Source organism: Ursus americanus, chromosome 10 (genome assembly GCF_024610735.1).
Source record: "Ursus americanus isolate L20-20 chromosome 10, mUrsAme1.1.p, whole genome shotgun sequence".
Lineage (NCBI taxonomy): Eukaryota > Metazoa > Chordata > Mammalia > Carnivora > Ursidae > Ursus > Ursus americanus.
In genome coordinates, this window is record NC_142136.1 from 68,245,328 (window position 1) to 68,261,586 (window position 16,259).

The window sequence follows — 16,259 nt, forward strand, 5'->3', positions numbered from 1 at the left end:
ATATTAAGGCTTAAGGGATTGAGTAATAATACACTCTGGCCCATCAGCAAGCTGGTAACAGAGCTGCGAGCAGGTCCTGCCGGTGCCTCTGGAGCCTGGATTCAGTAGGAAGGAGAAAACTCAGGATTTAAACCCATGTCAGGAAGAGGGGAAGGAAGGAGGGAGGAAGGGAGGAAGGGAAGGGGAAGGAAAAGGCAGGCAGAGAGGCATAGTTTGATAGCCTGAAGCAGTGGGAATCAACTGTCTAGCTTTCAGAGACATGCAGAGGATTGTTTGTGTACCCAGCCCCCTCCTCTTCAGGGGACAGCAGGGCCTTTGCATCACCATGGCTCTAAGAGAGCAGCCATTTCTAAAGGAACCAGTCCTTTACTTTCTAAAGGAACCAGCCCTTACTTGGTTTGAGCCAAGGTAAGCGCTGACCCAAGATACATCAGCAAGTCCCTTTGCCAGGGATTTGAGACTTGGAACCCAAGAGAACTTGAAGTCAGTCTCTCTGTGGAATTAAAGCTACAAATTAAACCCAGAGACTATTGTGGCCATGTTTCCTGCAACGTGGACAGAACTGGTCTGCAGAGAAAGAGAGAACAGACAGTACCATGGGGACGAGGATAGAAGGTCAGTCCTGATGGGGTTTTTAAGTCCTCGGTCATCATTTTTCCCAGGATTCTATGAATCAATACATTTCTCATTTTGCCTAAGCTTGGATTGCCCAGCGGGTAACCAGGAGTCTTCACTGATGTGAGGGTTTCCCACCGGTGTCAGCTGGAGGTACTGAGGCCTGGGTTCCTGTGTGGCTGGGTCAGAAAAATCACGGGGAACAAGCAGGCAACTTAACCAGAAAGCAGAGCAGCATCTGCCCTGGAGCTGCCGAAAACACAGAAACCTGTGGAATGCCCTTCATGGTGGGGGGCGGAGGGGGGCTCCTAGAAAGAGCTCAGTGAGGATCCAACATTCCTGGCAAGGGCGGAACAGGGAATAAGGCCACGGGGGCCTTGGGGTGTGTGGGACAAGAAGACTCTGAGAAGAGAAAGGGAAATAGCGGCAGGCTCGCCCCTGATATTTGAGGGGCCAGGGCAAGAGTACAAATGGAGGTTCAGTCTTTAAAATTAAATATCAAGGGGCGCCTGGGTGGCACAGCAGTTGAGAGTCTGCCTTCGGCTCAGGGCGTGATCCCAGCGTTTTGGGATCGAGCCCCACATCAGGCTCCTCCGCTGGAAACCTGCTTCTTCTTCTCCCACTCCCCCTGCTTGTGTTCCCTCTCTCGCTGGCTGTCTCTATCTCTGTCGAATAAATAAATAAAATCTTTTTTAAAAAATTAAATATCAAGTTAACAGAGTGTTCAGTAAAATGTTAACAGATGGTGAGTGTTCTCTCCTCCTACCTTGGCCACTCAGAAGGCCCCAGAAGGCCAGGAGGAATGTAGAATTTTTGGAGTCCTCATAGTTCCATGGTGACGTGGCAATGCAGGGAGGGCAGCCGCTGGTTCCCAGCCCCCAGCTCACCCTCTTGCTCCCTCCACCCTTAGCTTCTTCCTGCACCATGAGGGACATATACGGGCACCCCCTGTCAGGATGTCCACTGTGTGTCTGCACCCCAGCAAATACCCGCCCTCTTTGCTGCCCTGCTGGGCTGGGACTGCGTGGTCTCTCCAGGGACGGACAAATCACAGAGGACACGGCGTGGCTCTGGACATGGATTCAGGGCCGTCTGGACTTGAGATTTCCAGGTCCCAGGACCTGCAGCATGGTCCAGAAGCAGGACACGTGTCCTCAGTCCTGTAGACTCTTTGCCCTCTGGGGACGTGGGGATGGCCAAGACAGTACCCCTCTTGCCCTTCTGAGAAAGCTACTGCTCATGGGCTGACCACCAAAGGTGAGTGGGAACTAGAAAGTACTGGACTGCGGGGTCAAGAGACTTCCTGTGTTTGCAGTCATGGACTCTGCACCGTACTGTCCTCATTTGCAAAATGATGGCTTTGAATTAAGGGTAGAGATTGATAGCCCAGTGACCAGAGCCAAACTAAGGTTTGAAGTTTGAAGAGTTGGGCTTGTGTGACTTTGTGCAAAAAACCCATAATCTCTCTGAGGACCAGTTTTCTCATCTATAAAGCAGGGATGCACCTTCCTTAGGCTGCTTCAAGGTGAAATGATGCCCCTGAAGAGATTGGCACAGCAAGTGCGCTGTAACTGGCAGCTGCCTGTTATTCTTTCTCTCCCACTGTCGGGATCTCTGAGAGGGCTGATAGCTTCAGAATGGCTGCTCTAGGACCACGCTTGGAAAGGAGAGGGCAATTGGCCTTCTGATTTTATTCCCAGACGCTGCTTTTCTCTACTCAGTCCAAATTATTGGTAGTTAGGACTGTGGGCTCTGGCTTTTCTTGTGCCATTTATTTAACAGACAGCCATCGGCCAGTCATCTAACCTCCTAGAGCCTCAGTGTCCTTGTTGGTGAAATGGGACACTAACAGAATCTACTCATAAGGGTGTTATTAGGAATAAAGGAGATAATACCTTCCAGCTCTTAACTGAGACTTGTCCGGCACAGTTTTTTTTTTTACCAACAGCCTCCCTTTCCTGGCCACTGTCCCATCCCATGTGCAGGTGGTGGCTGGTGGTGATACTTGGGGTGTGGGGGAGCTGCAGGCCATCAGTTCTGCCCTGTCTTCACTTAGAGAAATCATGGCTTCCAAGGAAGGAAAACCTCGAATTCAACTCTGTTGCTTCAACTCAAGCTCTAATTGCTTTGGGAGGAAGCCCACATTGGCTGGAATCCTTGCTTGCTCTGTTCTTCATTGCCCCTGTTGGGTAAAGCGGACTCTCACTCAGACATCTGGGTTAACTGGGGAAGAAGAATTTGCCAAGAAAATAGCAACCTGGTCCCTTCAGAGTCCAGACATGGAAACTGCTATGTGATCAGTGCTCCTTCAGGGCAACCTCACTTCCTTCTTTTTCCGGCACGAGACAATTGTGATTAAACAAATCTGAGCCAATAATAGACAAGTCTGGCTTCTTCACTACAGTGGACACGCAGGCAACCTCGTGGCACCGGAGGGTCTGGTAGATGCTGGGCCACCCCAGCTCACACGTTCTCCCGGAAGGCTGGTTCCGGTGCAGCAGCAGCCTGGAGGAAAAGAACCAGGTGAGTGGGCGGATTCCTCGGGCACCTGCTGCCTCCTGCTGAAACACAAGCCCCCAGCTCAGCACGGTGGTCCTTCCCATCAGCACATGGCTTCTGTTAGCAGAAACATGTGCATGTTGGTCTCTTCTACTCGACCCTCCATCATCAGCTAATCTCCCTCTTGTTTATTTCTCAACACCTTGGATAGCCATCTACTCCCACCCCTCAGAATCCTTCCTTTCATAGTCAAGTCCTTGCCACCGTTGCCTCCCCCCACCCCGGACCACCCCAGCGGGCACACGGAGCTTCTCACACTCCCCGGAACTCCTCCACCTTTCTCTCTTGCCTTGGGCCTTGCCTCATGCTCCCCTCTCCCTTCCCTTCCCTCTCTCCCTCCCTCCCCACTCCCTTTAACTTTTAATTGTGGTAAGATTCGCATAACTTGCAATGTACCATCTTAGCCATTGCGAACTACAGTGCAGCTCGGTGACATGAAGACCATTCACACTGCTGTGTAGCCATCACCACCATTCATGTCTGGAACTCTTTGCTTCTTGTAAAATGGAAACTCTATCCCCATTACACGATGACTCCCTATTCCCCTCTTCCCCCAGCCCCTGGCAATCACCTCTCTGTCTCTCTGAATCTGACTACTCCCAGTTGTCCTGTAAGTGGAGTCCTGCAGTACTTGTCCTTTTGCGTCTGGCTTCTTTCACCTACCTTAATGTCCTCACGGTCCATCCGTGCTGCAGCCACGCTGCCTTTTCTAAAAGTGCCCTTCTAAAGGGCTATGTCCTATTCAACTTTCAGGCCTGGGTAGGTATTCCATTCTTCCAGGAAGCCCACACTACTGTTTCCATGATGATTTGCACCTGGGCTGTCGGGGGGGGGGGGGGGCAGCCAAGCCGTGAAGGGGTGGAGCCTGGGGACCCCCTGCTGCCCCGAGTGTGCACTCCTTTGGGTCACAGACTCTCCCTATTCCCACCATGCCCAGCAGAGAGTGGTGCTCAAAAAACAGTGTAGCATGAATGCTGAATAAACTCCCTGGAAGTATTCATGGACAATTTCCCACGAAAACCTCGAGACCAAGCCTGAATGTTCCAGATCTATCAGGGATAGTTGACATACTTGACTACTCTTTACTAGAGCACAGTTTGTCTCTGTGGTGCTATTCTCTGTCTGTTTATAGGTTTCCACGGCCTCAGTCAGCACCCTCTCTGTGTCTCTGGGAGTCCAAGTGTATCCTCTCCCTCCCTCTGCTCCATGCACGGCCGCTGGGTCAGCCGCTCGCCTCCCTGGTACCCGGTCTCTTTCCAGTCTGCCTCTCCCAGCCTCGCTTCACCCTGCACAGCCTGGAAAGCACCTGCTCCTGGCCACTTGTTCACCCCTTTCTGTGTAAGTGAACCCCAGCTAGTTAGCACTAGCGCCCTCACTTGGGCCTGCATTTGGGGGAGGGTGCTTGATTCCACGATAACCTGCCCATTGCCAACAGCTTCTACTTCGTATCTGGAGCTTTATAAAGCTCCAACTCCCTGGGGCGCCTGGGTGGCTCAGTTGGTTAAGCATCCGACTCTTGGTTTCAGCTCAGGTCATGATCTCAGCGTCTTGAGATCAAGCCCTGCCTCGGACTCCACGCTCAGTGGAGCATCTGCTTGACGATTCTCTCTCCTTCTCCCTCTGCCCCTCCCCACCGCCTCAAATCAATCAATCAATCAATCAATCGATCGATCAAACAAAACAAAACAAAACTACAACTTCCTTTCTATGCTCATATGGAAGCCCTTCTCTGAGGCACGGTCCTTTCACAGAGCAGTGGCCACTGACTAGTGGTTTGACTTTGGGCAAACTCCTAAGCCTCAGTTTCCTTATCTGTAAGTGTAGATAACACACAGTACATCTCCAGGATGTCGTGAGAATGAAACAAAATAATTTAGTAAATCCCGCCTAAATATCAGAGGGGGCCTGGAAGATGCTCAGCACTGTTTGGTGTTGGATAATGTGAGTGCTATTGGAGAAGCCCGGGTCCCCCCGAGAGAAAGTAGATGAGCTATCCGTAAAAGCAGTACGGGCAGACCGACCACAGGGTCATCTCCTCCTTCCCGCCCGTCTTCTCTTCTTCTTGTCCTCAGTGCTACAGCCAAGCTGTCCAGGAAAAGCATCAGTTTGATTTGTTTTGATTCTTGCTACTCAAAGGATCACATGTGGCAGACGCCCTCCAAACTGAACTGATGGATTGACTGACTCTGTAAACACCCTGCTTGATGCCCGCAGCTTCCCAGCGGTCATGGCTGGCAGATGACACGCCTGTTCCCAATGGTTGCGGGTTGAGTTGTATGCGTAACAAGGACCCACTGCATTTGTTCCCAAACCTAGTGATGCCAGTGGTGCATTTGATTGTGGTTATAAATCAACTTACATGATATGAAAATTAATGAAGTTAGGGTGAAAAAACTTGTGAAAACTAAGATGAATTCTTTGGAAAGACCAGATGAAAGGTGATATTGAATTGAGGATAGATGGGATGACTTTTAAAGTGTGGGGAAAATTCTAAAAATCTAGGAGGCTACTGTGCTCATGTTGCTTTGCAAATATCTTTCAGTTCTTGCTCTACTTAAAAAGAGCAGAAACTGAATTTCATACATAATATATTTATGGAAGACTGTGCTGAACTTGTCTCTTAGTTGAAGAAAGAGTCTTGGCCCAGCATTCAAAGATTGGGGAATGAATGTTACTGTTGCAAATTGAAATAAAACATTTACTAGATGTACATGGGTTCCCTGCCTTAAAAAAACATATATTTTTAAGTAGCCCAACAAACTGGTGTCTATCCAGTCAGGGTAGAGTATTTCCACTGGTTCCTTTCCTGGTTGGGACTCTCTAAGCAGCTCGACTCTGACCTCTTCTCTTCACTGCTCACAGCTCCCCCTTCATGTTCCACTCTCGTGGCCGTTCAGCGGTAGAGAATTGGTGCTGAGTCCAGAGGTGACATTCACGCTGCCCCACTTGGAGTGGACCTAACGGGTGTGATGGCGTCTTCCCACAGCTGCCTCCCGCTGTTGGTTCCTGTTGTTTTGCAGCCTTGCCCCACCTCACACCCCCAGCCATCTCTGGTGATGGACAGAATGGTGCCCCTCAAAACTCAGATGTTAGCGCCCTAACCCCCAGTGTGATGCTACTTGGAGATGGGGTCTTTGGAAGGTAATTAGGGTTGATAAGGTCATGAGGTGGGACCCTTAGGATAGCATTAGTGTCTTTAGAAGAAGAGGAAGAGAGATGGTCCTTGTTTCACCCCATGAGGACATAGTGAGAAGGACCTCACCTGGAACTGAGTTGTCCAGAACCTTGATCTCAGACTTCCCAGCCTCCAGAACTCTAAGAATAAATGTGTGTTGTGTAGGCCACCCAGTTGTGTTTTGTTACAGCAGCTGAGCAGACTAACACTCTGAGGAGAGGCAGCTAAACCCACGCTGGTTCTGCAGAGGTGTTTAAAGAATGACGTTGATTCCGCTGCTGCCCATGATGACAATGATGGAGATGCTGGTGCTATCAAACCCAGGTGTCTGTGGACGGAGGAGCCCTCTCCCTTTCTGTCTCCAGACCGACACCCCGGCATGCTCACTGTCTCCTTAGAGTGCAGCCACCTGGCAGATCACCAGGTGTACCAACAGGAAGTGTAAATGACTGACCTGAGGTCACACTGTTTTCAAAGACAGACCTGTAACTCTAACCCTAGTCCATGTCATTTTCTAACGAGCCAAATAGTCTCCCAGACCAAACTTTAGATTCATGACTGTCAGCCTTTTTCTGGCACGATACACACGGTGGGGTTTCCATGTGTGATGTCCTCCGATTTCAAGAGCATCTGAAACATCTTACTATTTGACCCACTGGAACAGAGATTGCTAGTCACCTACCAAAAATCCTTTGTTGCTTTCCTCCTTGGTTACAGAACTCTGAACTTCTCTTGCAGCTAGATGTGGCCTGTGTGACTAAATTCTGGCCAATAGGATGTAAGCAGAAGTGTGCAGGACCCCCTGGAAAAGTCCATAAAGGGAGCCGATCTGACGGGGATGTGCCTCCCTTTTGTCCTGGACTTCCATGCTCCTGTTTCTTCACACTGTCTGGAAGGTGGGGGTCCCTGGCAGCTGTTTGTACCATAAGGTGACAGTGAAGACAGAAACCAGAGCTAGGACACTGAGCAGAAGTTTGAAGGAGGGGCCTGGGCTCCTGATGACAAGGACCCACTGCATCAAGGAAATGGACAAGTCAGAATGGTGTCATCACTCATGCAGCCCCACGGCCTAGACCTAAATCCCATGATGCAAGGAGCAGCAGGTGACACTGAAGGGGCTGTTTTCAGGCCTCTTGGGGATTGGGGCCCATGAAGGCTGGTACGGGGCCTGGGGAACAAAACACCTCGCAGAACTGGAGAGAGGCTTTCGTTCATCCTACTTCTCTGCAGAACCCAGCCACATCCAGGTGCAGGGAGACTGGAGGGCACACAGGGCTTTTGTGGTACCCCATGTTATCTGAGCTTTGGGCCCCCAGTGTCTGCCCCCAACCCCATGGCCTCAGGAGGTCAGAGCAGCTGCAAGAGGAACAGTGATGGGATAGTGCCTCACGTGGCCTTGAGGGCAGCAACGTCAGCCATGGAGCTCAAGGTGAAGAACCCAACCGGTGGCCCTTAACCACCTGGAATGGTTAGACAAAACTGGGGCTCAGAATGTCCGGTCATGCAGGTAGGACATCACACTGATGAGATCAGAATAGTGACCTCGTTATAGTCACAGGCTGGGGGCTTAGGGACAAGTGACCCATGCTGATGACAGAATGGCGTGGGATGCCTCAGCCAGGAAAGCCTGCCTTACTTCAGGGGGGCCATCAATTCCCCTGCCTGTTCCTGTTAGGTGGACCTGCCGTTGCGAAATGCATACCATTGGTCTATGTCTTCTTTCATTTCAACTTCGAAGATAGGGTCTTCTGGAGAGCGAAGGTTGGGGGTCTTTTGAGGCTGGAAGAAGAAGGAACAGTTATGGGAATGGGAACCCATGATCACACTGTGACGGGGCACAGGGATAACTTGTCAGTTACAAGAATTTTCCATGTTGGAACAAGATCCAGGCTGGCTGAATCTGTTAGAAAACAAGAGCATGTTCCCCTGAGCTTTTACTCAGTTTTCAAACCACAACCTCATATGTGATATTTTCCAGGTGAATGATTTTCTGCATTCCATCGACTTATTTTAGTTGTAGTTGTGTTTGCTATGCTGGCATTCTAGAAGAATCGCTACTGACACCCAGAATTCAATCAACACATTCGGTTTTGCAAAACAGACATTCAGAGAAACGTAACATTTTTAGGGCTGGAACAAAACTCACAGATCAGCTAATCCCCCTCTCATTTCATAGACTAACGGGAGGGATTGCTGAAGGTCACACACCCAACGCAGGTGAGCTTGAGATCAGAACTCAGGTGACCCTACCTTGTAAACAGTGCCGCAAACACTTTATTCTGCAATTTCACAGTTTGGATTCCCACTCACTGGCCCAAATGCACTATATAAGAGCTCAGATTCTTTTCTTTTTTTCCCCAGTGTATTTCTCTCGGAAAGAATTTACAAACTGTTTCCTGTGGTACCAGCAGTCAAATTGGACAGAATAATAAACACAGAAGCACCTAAAGATTTATCTACATAAGACCAAGGTCAATCCTGGAGTCCGCTGCCCCACCCCCTCTCACCCTCAGAGAACAAACGTCACGTAAATTATCTATTTGGATTTGTTGAACTGAGTAGCCTTCCGCCCCTCCCCGCCTCTTCCTTCCCCTCCCTTCCTTCTTCCTCCTGCTTTGCCCTCCCTTAGCTCCCTCCTTCCTGTTCCTACATTAGACTTGCAGTGGGAATTTCTCCCTAGGACTGTCTTCTGGCCAAACATCCGCCTGGCTTCTGCACACATCAGCACATTTCTCCCGTCCTGGCCTTCCTCTCTTCCCACCTCCCTCTGTGCTTTTGTTTCCAAATTGCGGGTCTATCAAAATTAATGAACTCATTTATTTGCTCTATATCAAATGCATGTGGAAATTACTCTATTTCTAAATAGGCCGATAGTGCTGGGTTGACACATTCTGATCTCCTGCGAGCCACCGCGGTACCTCTTTATAACCTTGGGAATGCTTATGAGAACACGATCGTGGAAATGTGAGAGGCCTCTGACAAGACGGAAGGTTTTCTTGATCTATGCTTGCCCGGTCCCTCTATTTCCTATTTTGAACATGTTTGGGGCTCTCCACAAAAGTCAGTGATGCTGTGTGATCAGTATTCTAGGAGGCTGCCGAGGAAAAACCTGAGACACATTATTTTGCTGGCAGAGCAGGTGTTCTGCTTTGAGTTGTAACATAACCAGCGAGCAATAGCTCATGAAATGACCTTCTTTTCAATTTATTAAAGGGCAAGCATTTCTTGGAAATCCATATATTTCACTAAGCTCTAAATCAAGACTGCATCTACCAGAGCCCCTCTCAAAATCTCTTGCTCCAATTTTGACTTTCATAGACTAGGGCACTAACCCGATCATTTCTCCCTTTCACTTGTTAAAAAGCCAAGCCTTTGTGTTTATTTCTTAATGGGGAGTGTGTGCAGTGGGCTGAATTTTCAGTGTCTGTCGTTCTCAGATGTGACAGCGGGGCTGAGCATAATGGTGAGTCTCCTTACTTTCCGAGGCCATGGACGGTCACTGCCTTTTTGTTGGTCAAAAGGAGGACAAAGTCAAGTGACACTGGGAGATGAGCTTCAACCACTCCCACAGACGGACCAACCCCTACCCCCCCCCCCCCAGCTCTGGTCAGTAACATGATCTAGGGACACACTTTGAATCTCCATATTTACTTGGTTCTCTGGGTCATTCCTTGACTCTTTCAGGATGCAGTTTTTATTCCATGCTGATCTGCCTGGAAGCCACAAAATTCCAAAATGCAAAAATGTGAATTGGATGTGCCAGGACCAACCTTAGCCTTTTCCGCCACCACGTTGTCTTGCTCCCCCTTTCCTGTGTGCATAGCAGCCACATCCCCTTCCAGCACCGGGTGAGCAGGCATGCTCTGGGGATCGGTCAAAATTTCATCCGGCACTCTAGGGTGGCTCCAGGAGGCAGGAGTGAAAATATCCCAGAGGTTATGCTGCCCAAAGGTTCCTGGAAGAATAGAGACAAGCATAGGGCTGGAGCTAACCTGTCTTCTAATCGGAGCAAAGCTTACTGCTAAGATTGCTAGGTCAACCTAATCAAATTTAGTTCTGCTTCTGTAGTTCCGTAAGGAAGAATTCCAGGGCGGCTGGCTCTGGAGACTCGAGCCTGGTATGCCTCCTACCAAATGCAACACATGGATGCTTAATCTACTCAGTAATATCTCAGGACTTACAGGATAAATTCTAAAGAGTTTTAGCACTTGCTTCAAGGAATATCAGTTAGGGAAACAAGATGACCTGCTGAAACAGGTATAGAGTCTCTGTACACAGTAAGTCGGGTTAATCTCATTACTTTAGCCTACTCCAACTAGGCGTGCACAGCTCCCCCAGTCCTGAATTATTCCTATCGAGACATGACCCCATGATAACATGGTTCCTTACCAAACTCACCGAGTTCAGTCTAGCTGATTTCTCGAAGTTTAAATGTCTTTGATTTTGCTAATTTTTGTGAAAGTAAGCTAACTTTAAGGTATAGACTGAATTTTGTTTTCCCCTAAAACTCACATGTTAAAGCCCTAACCCACAATGTGACTACATTTGGAGATAAAGCCTTATGGAAGTAGTGAAGGTGAAAATGAGGTCATAAGGGCAGAACCCTGATCTGAGGGGGATCTGATAGGAAGAGATACCAGAGCAGTCTCTCTGCCATGTGAGGATACAAGAAGATGGCCCTCTGCAAGCCAGAAAGAGAGCTCTCTCCAGAACCCAACCATGCTAGCACCTGATCCCAGACTTCCAGTCTCCAGAACTGTTCTCATGTGAGAAATAAATGTCTATTGTTTCAGTCGCCCAGTGGATGGTATTTGTTAGGCAGCTTGAGCTGACTAATACACTTGGCCTCAGAGAATTCATGACTCCACAGAGGCTACATCAGAAGCCCTGAACTGGGACTGAGGCAGCAGCCGGGTGGATGTTCCATACCTATGTACTCGCCATCCCTGCTCCACAGGCACACGGTGCGGTCGAGGGAGGACGACAGCAGAAAATTTTCTTCTATCAGCTCCAAACTAATAAGATAAAAAGGAAGGAGAGATGGTTCAAGGCTGCTCCAGCATGAAAGGGACATTGGATCAATATGTCAGTGGTCCACGAATTACAGTTGGAATATAGAAGCCAGGTCAATCTCCTGAATTATTCTTGGTGCCATTCTTTCCCTGCCTCCTACCACATCACGCCCTCCAAATTCTCCAGCTCCAGCCCCAAGATATCAAACAAGATACACTGGAAACCATCTTATGGATGATGGGTCCGGGGGGAAGATCAAGAGTTTGTAAAGAACAGCCCAGCTAGAGTTCAGGTCTTTCAACTCAGTAAAAAAAATTTAAAAATATAAATAAATAAATAAATTAATTAATTAATTAATTTACTAAGTTTCTAAACTTACAGTAAAATACCAGATCAGATCTAGTCAAGGAAGACAATCATCCATTTACGAGAAAAATGAAGACTTCCAGTCAGCCCTGTGCAAGCAATGCACACATCTTGTCTCCCCAACAGCAGGACTGTAATACCGCTTTCCTATTTTGACTAATTCAGAGGCCTTCTGAGAGGGTTGATTTGATCAAAGCTATGAAGAGTATCTTAACTCTTACAAATTTTTGAACTCTAAAATGGATGGTACTCACGATGTCACCACACTGACATGGGCCCGCCAGAATGTCACATCTAAATCGAAAGAAAGAACATACCTGAGTACAGTGGGAGAGTTAACCACCGTGATGCTAGATGCTATACAACAGTTCCTACAGGATGGGGTCGCATCCGGATGAGTGTCCAGCAAGGGGAGAGGTCCTGGTGTGGCAGTGGTTGGTTTTGCTCTATTAAATGATAAGTGTTTCTCGAGCACCTACTATGTGTAAGACCTATGCCAGGTCCAAAGACGTATAAAATGGGTCCCATGCAAGGTGCTTATGTTATGTTTTCCCTCATTGCTTAGGGTTTGGTAAGCACGCAGGAGTAGACAAGTAATCAAAAATGATTTGTAAAATAGCCAGGCAAGAGCTATGCTCCTAGTACTTGGAGTAAAGGACCGATGCTAGGTAGGTGTCTCTTACTTCTAAATTCCAATTTCTCTTACTATAGCATTTAAACTTCTGTGGCGAGCAGGAAAAGGTGACTAAATGGAAGTATGCAAACACTTACCTCTCTATTGGCTTTATAGAAATGTATTTAATGGGATTTCATATAACCATGTAAATATGTTAGATATTAAATATGCTAAACAGGGGCGCCTGGGTGGCTCAGATGGCTAAGCGTCTGCCTTTGGCTCAGGTCATGACCCCAGGGTCCTGGGATTGAGCCCCACGTCAGGCTCCCTGCTTCTCCCTCTGCCTCTGCTGTTCCCCCTGCTTGTGTTCTCACTCTCTGTCAAATAAATAAATAAAATCTTTAAAAAAGAAAAGAAAAGAAGAAAACAAATATGCTAAACAGAGCTAAACATGCTTAGTTGGAAAGTTGTCTAAGGGATACAAAGAAAAAAACAAGTCCTGAGAATGATGTATTGTGTGTATGTAGGTGTCCTGTATGTATATATATATATATATATATATATATATATATATATATATATATATGGATAGAAACTTTCTGGAAGAAAATTAAAATTCATTAACAGTGTTCCTGGGATGCAGCAATGGCAAGTTAGGTGGCAGAAGAGGTCAGGGTAACAACTACTACTTTTCATTTTCCATTCTTTTGTGTGTCTGGTTTTTTTTTCCAAACTTGAGCACTTTTATAATTGTATGAAAGGGTTTTAAATTTTTAAACATTTTTTTCTTACTGCTAAAGCAATATGTATCTGGAAAATTTAGAAAATACAGATTTCCAAAAATAAAAAATAAATACCCTCATCTACAAAGAGCTAACATTTGCTAAAACCTCGGTGCAGGTCTTTCCAGACTTGCAGTCTTCCACATACGTCTTCATTTTAACAAAGACTCGTACTTCACTGTTCTGCAATCTGAATTTCATTTAATAGTTTACCATGACTATTTTCCCCGTGAAGACATTTGCATTTACAGCATTGTTATTTAATGACTAGACGATATTCCAGTGTATTTGTTACACCATCGTGTACTGAATCAATTCTCCTTATGTTGGATATCTAGGTTGCTTCTAATTATTGTCTTTCTTACAAACAACATATTGATTCACAACCTGATAACTAAATCTTTGTGCACCTGTCTTAATCTTTCTTTCGCCCAAGTGCCTACAAGTAGGACCGCAGGTTGGAAGCTTTAGCTATGTGCTTTCAAGTTGCCTGCTGTCTAAGTGTATATAAGTGCCCATTTTCCTGTAGCCGTGCCAACCGTGAATACTTTTATGAAAATATTTGTTTCTACATCCATTCTTAAAGGGCTAAGAGTCCCCCTCCCATCGTCACTGGTACAATTTAATTTTATCAACAAGAATATTCAATTAAAACCAAAGCTGTGCTCGTCGTGGTATTTAACATGAGTTCATGGCCTACTCTTGGGGGACTGCAGCTCAGGTCCCCGCAGGCCGTACTCTTTGATGTCATAGACGTGCACGAAGCCTTCCTGGTCAGCCACGTAGGCAAGGGCATCTCCTGCTGTCACCGCGATGCTGCTGACCTGCGCTTTGTCCCTGGACTGAAAGACACATGCACAGGGCCCATTACAGAGACACCGACACGGTCCATCACAGACACACACAGACATGGCCCATCACACTTACATACTCATAAACATAGCCTTTCACAGACGCATAGATACAGGACCACTCCTAGACAGACAGACACACACACACATACAGGGCGCATGACACAGACACACACACACGCACAGACACACACAGACACACATACACACACACGGTCCATCAGACACGCACAGACATGGCCCATCACACTTACATACTCATAAATATAGCCTTTCACAGACACATAGACACAGGGCCACTCCTAGACAGACAGACATACACACACAGGGCCCATGACACAGACACACACACACACACACAGACACAGACACACAGACACACGGTCCATCACAGATGCACACGGGACCATTGCAGATAAAGCTTACCTGTCAGACAATGGCAAGTGGAATGCTGTATCTCATTTACAGCAAGAACTAATCACTGTGCCTGTGTTAATCTTTCAGCAAGATAGGAACGCTACATAGAGAAATAAAGCTAAGAACTTGGAGCTCACAGGAGTTGCTGTGTTACATAGTCAGGCTAGTGTCAAAAAAGAAAAAAACAACAAGGGGCGCCCCGATGGCTCAGTCGGTTAAGCGTCTGCCTTTGGCTCAGGTCATGATCCCAGGTCCTGGGATGGAGTCCCATGTCAGGCTCCCCACCCAGCAGGGAGTCTGCTTCTCCTTCCACCTCCCCCTACACCCCTCCCCCCACCCCACTCATGCGCATGCTCTCACATGCTCTGTCTCTCAAATAAATAAATAAAATCTTTAAAAAAAAGAAAAAAACAACAGGCCCAAAGCATGGAAGTTATTTCCAACCAACTGCCCAACTTACCGGAGTGAAGTTTGCAATAGGACAGGCCCCACCGAACAGCCTCCAGAAGGTGACAGAACCTGTGAGGAGGGGACAGCAGGGAGGGCACCTTGGGTGTGCCCTCTGCCAGCAGCGCTGAGTCTCTGAGCCTTTGCCGACAGGCACTGCAGCCCCGTGACACCAGGGCCTTTTTCTTTTTCCCTTGGCTAACCGATAAGTTAGAATTATCAGTAAATATTGGGGCAGGGGTCCTCTTCATGGATTTTGGGTTAAGTGGCTCAGTAGTCTTTTCTTTCTTCTTTCTTCACTAATCTGGGCAGCTTTCCTGATGAGAAGGGCTCCAGATTTGACTATGGAGGAAGGGTCCAGAAGTCTGGGCTACAGCAATAATACGTGTGTGTGTGTGTGTGTGTGTGTGTGTGTGCGCGCGCGCCTGTATGTAGAAGCACTTATTTGAAATATACAGTGGGACTTGCCTAGTCAAAGGGATGCTTGCGGGCGGCAGTTCTTTTTGGCCTACCAGTCACACCCAGTTCTTGACTGTGTTTTAGACACGGCTGCTCATGTAGCAGGCCTTTGTGAAGTGGGCCCCATGCGTATTGCTTTCTCTTGGGGGCTCCCTCATGAACGCAGTTTCCTCCTCTTCTCTCAGGGGTGCAGGGGCTCTGTGCCCCCCCAGCCCCCTACCCCCCCGCTAAAGCAGAAGCCATGGACGCCTCGGTGGGCGGTGGAGGGACGCCTCCAAGGGCATCTGCAGCTCGGGGGCTGCTGGGGCCGTGAGGCCGCAGCCTCCTTTACTACCTAACGAGAAGAACACGAACGACCAAGTACCCTGGGACCAATACACACAACTCGAGCCTCCCCTGGCCCCCAGAACACAGGTGGCTGGCTGCTGTCAACTCGCAATTTTAATTAAAATCTTAGAGCTCTGGAGCAGGACTGTGGCCCACTCGTTTACATCTTACTAAAGCCCAGGGGTGCGGGGGGCGGTGTCATGTCATTTGTGTAATGTCACCGACCTAGTGAGTGGCAGATCTGGACTCAGAAGCTCCTCCTGGAGCCCTGGCTTGTCCGTCCTAAAATGAGCAGGTTACATAGCTGAGCTCCGCTTAGGATTCTTTGTTTTTCTTCTTCAGCCTCTTCGGTCAGGCTGCCTGTTGCTTGTGGCCTTCCCCTTAAAGGCCGTGCTCGGTGTTTACTCAGCCTGACTAAATGATGTCCTCTGTGGCCCAGTTCACCTGCAGAGGGCCTCTGAGTGGGCAGCTGGGGCAAGGAAACTTGATTTGGAGGAAGGGGGAGTCAGGCCCTCACTCCCCACGTGACCACCTGGCTGGCTGGCAGGACTGGGCCAGAGCAGGCCGGGGCGGGGGCCTTGGTCAGCCTGGGCTCAAGGAGAGACAGCAGCCAGGGGGAGGGATAGCACAGG

The 16,259-nt window shown here is 48.2% G+C and overlaps 1 protein-coding gene across 1 annotated transcript in view; it reads right to left on the bottom strand.

The window, feature by feature from the left end:
- Positions 1-2,912: 2,912 nt before the first annotated feature.
- Positions 2,913-16,259, bottom strand: part of LOC123791803 (cilia- and flagella-associated protein 337-like) — a 121,285-nt gene continuing 107,938 nt past the window's right edge. Inside the window, 7 exon segments of the mRNA XM_087864916.1 lie at positions 2,913-3,120; positions 8,031-8,128; positions 10,120-10,304; positions 11,279-11,364; positions 11,983-12,022; positions 13,827-13,968; positions 14,855-14,913. Coding sequence (XP_087721042.1) covers positions 2,913-3,120; positions 8,031-8,128; positions 10,120-10,304; positions 11,279-11,364; positions 11,983-12,022; positions 13,827-13,968; positions 14,855-14,913 — 818 coding nt within the window.